The following is a 7005-nucleotide window of genomic DNA, read 5'->3' on the forward strand; positions in this document are numbered from 1 at the left end:
AATTTGCTGGGCTTGCTTTCGGGAATTTACCTCGACAAGCAAGTCACCAGAACGCATTTTGCGAATAGATGTAATGTCACCAACAGTTGCAGCGATAGCCTTTTGCACTAAAAATGGCGAAACGGTTTCAAACGTTTCATTATTTTCGGAAATACGTTTGATGACGAAACACTTATCAAAATGGTTTTCAAAATTGACTTGTTGAGGAATAATGTGACGCCCACTAAAGGGACCTTTCTTGGGAGGAGCCATGTGATATTGAAGGAGATTCGGGCCCGACGGCACCGCCCACCACGGAGCCCTACAAGGGAAGGCAATTACCGGCTCTGGTCTTTTCCAGCCTCGGCATACACCTCAGTGCTAGCCGGAACCTATACGCTGGGAGTTACCCCCGGGGACAGTGACCACCCTTAACGCCAAGCCCAAGGAGTAACCCCTTCGCTTGATCCCTAGCAGACTAGCCACTCGGGTGACCATCTACCAGCCGATTGATGCACAGGGGACCACAGTGCACCACCCGTCTTTCAAATGGGTCGCCACGCACGGCCAACACGTGGGACATTGGCTGTCCATGAGAAGCAAGAAGCAAACAGAGTGGCGACAGCTTCTCATGGAGAGCTCCCTCGCTTGCCGTCGAGGGAAAGAAAAAACAAAGGTGACAGCAGAAGGCGCAGAGGAGAGTAAACCTAAAGGGAGTAAAGATCCCTGGGTACCTCGGGAGTGGGACACCCGTACTCACCTATAGGATTTTTGAGAGTTTTCTTTTTGGATTTTTGAGAGTTTTCTTTCGAATTAAGCAGCCAGAAGCTCCGATTTTCTCTCATGGACGCTAATCAGTCTCAATTTTAGATAGGAAATCACGGATAAATTATATAATGGCTATTACATAAATATTTTGCTTCGGTTTACAAGCACTGTTCAGTTGGTTGGTTGGTTGGTTAGTTATTTCTGATTTTGTGGCACAAGAGCCAGATCTGGCTATGCTGCGCCAAACATATGGTTGAAGATAAAAAATATTCAGTGAAGTTCTAAAAGGTAAAAGTAAAATTTGTAAAAACCAAGGAATGCGGAGATAAAAGTGAACATGTTAAATAAAATGGAAAACGCCAATTTCTTTTAAGAAAGTAAAAATATTTCAATAGGGATGTTCTCCCACCAAGTCACGAATGTTTGAAGATGATGCACCGAATAAATGTAATCGATGAGAATTAAAAATTGGACATTCTGATAAAATATGAATGACAGTTAAATTAACATGACACGCATTACAGACTGGGCATCGCTCACCAAATAGAAGATGTTTATGTGTGAGACGTGTATAGTTGGTTGGTTGGTTGGTTTGGAGTTTTTTGGCGCAAGGGCCAATCTCGGCCAAACTGCACCATACGGTTAGGTTAGGTTAGGTTATTTCTGATTTTGTGGCACAAGAGCCATATCAGGCTATGCTGCGCCAAACATATGGTTGAAGATAAAAAATATTCAGTGAAGTTCTAAAAAGTTAAAGTAAAATTTGCAAAAACCATGAAATGTGGAGATAAAATTGAACAAGTTAAATAAAATGGAAAACACCAATTTCTTTCAAGAAAGTAAAAATATTTGGGTGGGGATGTTCTCCCACCAAGTCACGAATGTTTGAAGATGATTTACCGAATAAACGTAATCGATGAGAATTAAAAATTGGACATTCTGATAAAATATGAATAACAGTTAAATTAACATCACACGCATTACAGACTGGACATCGCTCACCAAATAGAAGATGTTTATGTGTGAGGCGAGTATGGCCAATGCGAAGCCGAGTCAATTTGACGTCCAACTCGCGTACTGGAACTACCGGCCACAAAGTGATGTGAGGCTGAATAGAATGCAGCTTATTAGAAATCTGCAAATCCCATGATTCTTTCCATAAATAAAAAATACGTTGAGAAATATATTTTTTTAAATCTGTGTACGGAATAGCTCGTTGTAGAGAAGTGGATGCTGTCTTTGCTGCAGCATCAGCAGATTCATTGCCAACAATGCCAACATGGCCAGGTAACCAACAAAATAAAATTTGGTAGTTCTGAGCTTGCAAATCTCTCCAAAGATGTAGGATATCTACAGCTAGTGGATGTGTTTTAGTATGAGGATGGCTGAGGGCCTCCAGAGCACTCATACTATCAGAATAAATGCAAAATTTGTGGCAAGTGAGGTTAGAAATTTTTTCAAGAGCAATCATAATTGCCATTAGTTCAGCAGTTAAAACTGAACACAAAGTACTCAACTGAAAGCTGCCTGTGTCCTCAGCAATGACGACAGCACAACCTACTTGATGAGCTGTCTTTGAGCCATCCGTAAAAACAGGAATGTGTGTAAAATATTCATTGCGGTGATATAGAAAAAGTTGTTGAAAGACAACAGATGAAGTGGTAGACTTGTCATAAGCGAGAAAAGGGTTAAGATATGATATTTCTGGGATATCCCAGGGTGGCAAAGCATAAGCGTTAGTATTATGAACCTGCAGATTTAAAATATTTACATCAGCAAAAGCTCTTTTTACCCTTTCACGAAAAGGTAGGATATTAGAAGGACGTGCATTATATAATCGCCCCAGGCCAATGGGTAAATTAATTCTACGAATAGGGTGATTGATAGAGGATTCAATACGGAAAAAATATAGTTCAGATAATTTTTTCCGTCTCAGATAAAGTGGAAGTTGATGACAAATCACATATAAACTATGAACTGGTGATGTACGAAAGGCTCCAGAACATATACGCAAAGCACTGTTGTGTACTGTGTCTAAATTTCGGAGAACACCAGAACGAGCTGTACCATATATTTCGCATCCATAATCAATTCTCGACAGAATAACAGACTGATAGATACGAAGTAAAGATGTTCGATCTGCCCCCCATCTTGTAGTCGAGAGAACTTTTAGGATGTTGAGGGATTTTTCACACCTCTTTCGCAGATGAAGAACATGCGAAAGGAAAGTGAGTTTCCGGTCAAATATGACCCCTAAGAAACGTACTTCCTCAACGACTGGAATATCAACACCTCGAATTTGTATTACAGGATCAGGATGGAGACTCCGTTTCCGACAAAAGTGTACACAGCGGCTCTTTTCAGGGGAAAGCGTGTGTCCATTCTCATCACACCATGAAATGAGTTTGTTAACAGCCCTCTGAAGTTGTCGCTCTATTAAAACCATATTAGACCCCTGGCAGGAGACTTGTAGATCATCCACATATAGTGTTCCACAAACGGATGATGGTAAAACATGAATAATTTGGCTTATATGGAGAATAAAAAGGGTGACACTCAAAACACTTCCTTGAGGAACACCCTCACTTTGAATAAAATGATGAGAAAATGTATTACCAATACGGACTCGAAATGTCCGAAATTTTAAAAAATTTTGAATAAAAACTGGCAAGTTACCTTTAAAACCAAAATCACCTAAAGTACGGAGGATGCCATACCGCCACGTACGATCGTACGCCTTTTCTATATCGAAGAATATAGAAACTAGATGGTTTCTCCGGACGAATGCATTTCGAATTTGAGATTCAAGCATAACCAAGTTGTCATTGGTAGAACGTCCTCGACGGAAACCACTTTGGAAAGGTGAAATATACCCATTTTTCTCCAGTTCATAGAGTAAACGGGCATTTACCATGCGTTCGAGCGTTTTACAGAGACAACTAGTTAAAGCAATTGGCCTATAGTTTGAGGGATTGGTAGGAACCTTTCCAGGTTTAAGGGTAGGTATCACAATGGCTTCATACCATTGTTCAGGAAAAGTTTGCTCACTCCAGATTCTGTTGAACAGGTTCAGGAGATGCAAAAGAGAGGTTTCGTCTAAATGGCGAAGCATACTGTAGGTAATCCCGTCGACACCTGGGCTAGTATCTCGAGTACGAGAAAGAGCGTTCCTTAATTCCACTATCTTAAAGTTATTGTTATAAGAGAGGACCATGCGGGTTCTAAACTTCAAAGGCACTTGTTCAGCTTGTCTCTTAATCGCACGAAAAGTCGGATTATTAGGAACAGAGCTTGAAACATCAGCGAAGGTTTCTCCAATAACATTTGCAATATCAAGTGGCGAGGAATATGAAGCCGTTTCTGTATTTAAGATGGGGAAAGCGAATTCTTTATAAATTCCGTTTGCCGCTTTAACTTTCTTCCACAACTGTGCACTAGATGTATTGGAAGTGATGGTAGATATAAAACTTTGCCAAGATTCTTTTTGACTGCGGCGCCGAATTCGACGAGCATTTGCTCTTGCTCTTTTAAATGCAACAAGATTTTCCGTGGTAGGATACCTGCGGAAAATACCCCAATATTTTCTTTGTTCCTTATAAGCATTACGACATTCATCATTCCACCATGGTTTGCGAAATTTGCGTGGAAGAGGGGTACGCTTTCGAATTGAAGCATCAGCGGCCTTAATAATGCAATCAGTGACATTTTGGACAGCCTCACTAATATCGGCAGATGAAATCATTTCTTCTGTAATCAATGCTAACTTAGTAAATGTAGCCCAATCTGCTTTTTGGAAAATGTATGTTGGTGGGCTTTGCATCAAATTACTATTATCATCATGAGAGATGACAAGAGGAAAATGATCACTATTATGTAAATCGCTTTCAACTGCCAAATTCAATAATGGGAAAATTGCCGGAGAGCAAATAGCGAGGTCAAGGGAATGGAAAGTACGAGTGGGTTCATGAAAGTATGTCTTTTCGTTGTTATTGAGCAGACAGAGACAGTTATCAGAAATGAATTGTTCTATCTGTCGCCCACGGGAGTTAGTGCTATCCGAACCCCACAAAGTACTATGCCCGTTAAAATCACCAAGCAAAATGAAGGGAGTTGGAAGCTGATCAACCAAAGTATTCAAATCGTCCTGCGAAATAACCCCATTTGGAGGCAAGTAAAGGCAACAGACCGTGACCAAGGATTTGACATGAATCTGCACAGCCACAGCTTGCAAGTTAGTGCGTAGATTAAGGATAGTACTGGGATAAAAGTTGGAGGTTAAAATGCACACTCCACCAGAGAATGATGCACCAGTTTCGTTATCCTTCCTTGCACAATTATAACCTCTTAATTTGAAGTGAATATCTGGTTTCAAAAATGTCTCTTGAAGAGCTACGCAAACAGGATTTGATTTATTAATGAGAGCTTTGATGTCAGTTAGCTTTGTCCGAATGCCGCGACAATTCCACGAGAGAAAGGTACCCATTAAGAGAGTTTTTTAGCGTGGGAATTATAAATTGCGTTAGTTTGAGTTGGCGTTATTTCGCAACTCATTTCAAGGTCATCCTCCTCTTCGTCGGATGGATGGAGAGCAATTGAATCAGGACTTTTGGACAATCCTCCAAAAATAGTAGGTAAATCCTTTTGGACTGTCCCCGTAGTTGCAAGTCCCAGAGCAACCGAATTTCGAATATTGGATTTTTTCAATTTTGATTTAAATTTTTCCGAAATCATTTCTTGTGAAAGGCCGTGTTTCGAAAGCTTTAATTTAAGAGCACGTGGAGGCTTTGGTTTTGGTTTACGTTTCGGTGGATCGTGAGATTCAGGAGCACTGTTTGTGGAAGGTTCTGTATCAGATTCGGATGTTTTTGCGGGAGGAACTTTTTCAGCAACAATCTGCACACAATTTTTACATGAACAGTTTTTACAATATGATTTTTTAACAGCTGATGCATAGCTGACCCCAGGGGAAGATGTCTGTGCCTCGATTCTTCTTTTCGCTTCTGGATAAGAAATTTGTTCTTTTGTTTTCAAAGTTATAATTTCTTTTTCCAACCTCCAACGTGGACATGATCTGGAAAAGGAAGTATGTTCGCCATCACAGTTGACGCACTTTTCAGATGAGGTGCACTGCTGGCTATCATGTCCTTTCTCTGCACAACGGGCGCAAGTAAGTGTCCCGCGGCAGGCGATCTTAGAGTGCCCAAAACGTTGGCATTGAAAGCATCTCAGAGGGTTAGGTATAAAAGGACGCACTTTCAATCTCAGATATCCTATTTTAACTACTTCTGGCAAAGTAGGCATTTGGAAGGTAAGAACGAGGTGCTTTGTAGGGAGGAGTTGTCCATCCCGCCGAATTGAGATACGGCGTACATGTATCACTCCTTCAGGTTTTAGGTCATTTGTAATTTCTTCAATTGATGTATGAAATAACTCCCCACATGTAATAACACCTTTAGAAGAATTAAGAGATGTATGCGCGCTTACAGAAATGGGAATTGTAGCTAATGCTTTCAGTTTGAGAATTTGATTAGATTGTTTTCGAGAATTAACTTCCACCAGCAAATCTCCCGAACGAAGTTTGCGAATGGCAGAAACTTCCCCAAGTGTTCCAGAAACGGCTTTTTCTACAAGGAACGGAGAGACCGTGTGAAATGTCTCCTTATTCTCAGAAAGTCTTTTGATGACAAAAAAATGGTCGTAATATTTTTCAGTATTTTTCCGTGTCGTTTGTTGATTTAAGTTTTTAGGCCCCATACGATATGATAAATGATTCGGGTCCGACGGCACCGCCCACCACGGAGCCCAACAAGGGAAGGCAATTACCGGCTCTGGTTATTATCAGCCTCGGCATCCACCCTAGTGCTAATCGGTACCTATACGCTGGGAGCTACCCCCGGGGACAGTGACCACCCTTAACGCCAAGCCCAAGGAGTAGCCCCTTCGCTTGATCCCTAGCAGACTAGCCACTGAGGTGACTAGGTACCAGCCGATTGATACACCGGGGACCACAGTGCACCACCCGTCTTTCAAATGGGTCGCCACGCACGGCAAACACGTGGGGTTTTGGCTGTCCATGAGAAGCAAGAAGCAAACAGAGCGGCGACCGCTTCTCATGGAGAGCTCCCTCGCTTACCGTCGAGGGAAGGAAAAACAGCAGAAAGCAGAAGGCGTAGGGGAGTTTGAACATGAAAGGAGTAAAGATCCCTAGGTACCTCGGGATTGGGACACCCGTACTCACCTATAGTAGGTGAGCCCCTG

The 7005-nt window shown here is 41.7% G+C and overlaps 1 protein-coding gene across 1 annotated transcript; it reads right to left on the reverse strand.

Moving 5' to 3' along the window:
- Window positions 1-5229: 5229 nt before the first annotated feature.
- Window positions 5230-6501, reverse strand: LOC129962130 (uncharacterized). The gene has a single exon (XM_056075869.1). It carries the CDS (start codon window positions 6499-6501, stop codon window positions 5230-5232), a length of 1272 nt encoding a protein of 423 aa, XP_055931844.1.
- Window positions 6502-7005: the final 504 nt, after the last annotated feature.

Source organism: Argiope bruennichi, chromosome 2, assembly GCF_947563725.1.
Source record: "Argiope bruennichi chromosome 2, qqArgBrue1.1, whole genome shotgun sequence".
NCBI classification, from domain to species: Eukaryota; Metazoa; Arthropoda; class Arachnida; order Araneae; family Araneidae; genus Argiope; species Argiope bruennichi.

What these genes read in the sequence shown, in the direction of transcription:
- LOC129962130 (XM_056075869.1), bottom strand. Translation starts at nt 6,501, where the DNA reads ATGGGGCCTAAAAACTTAAATCAACAAACGACACGGAAAAATACTGAA.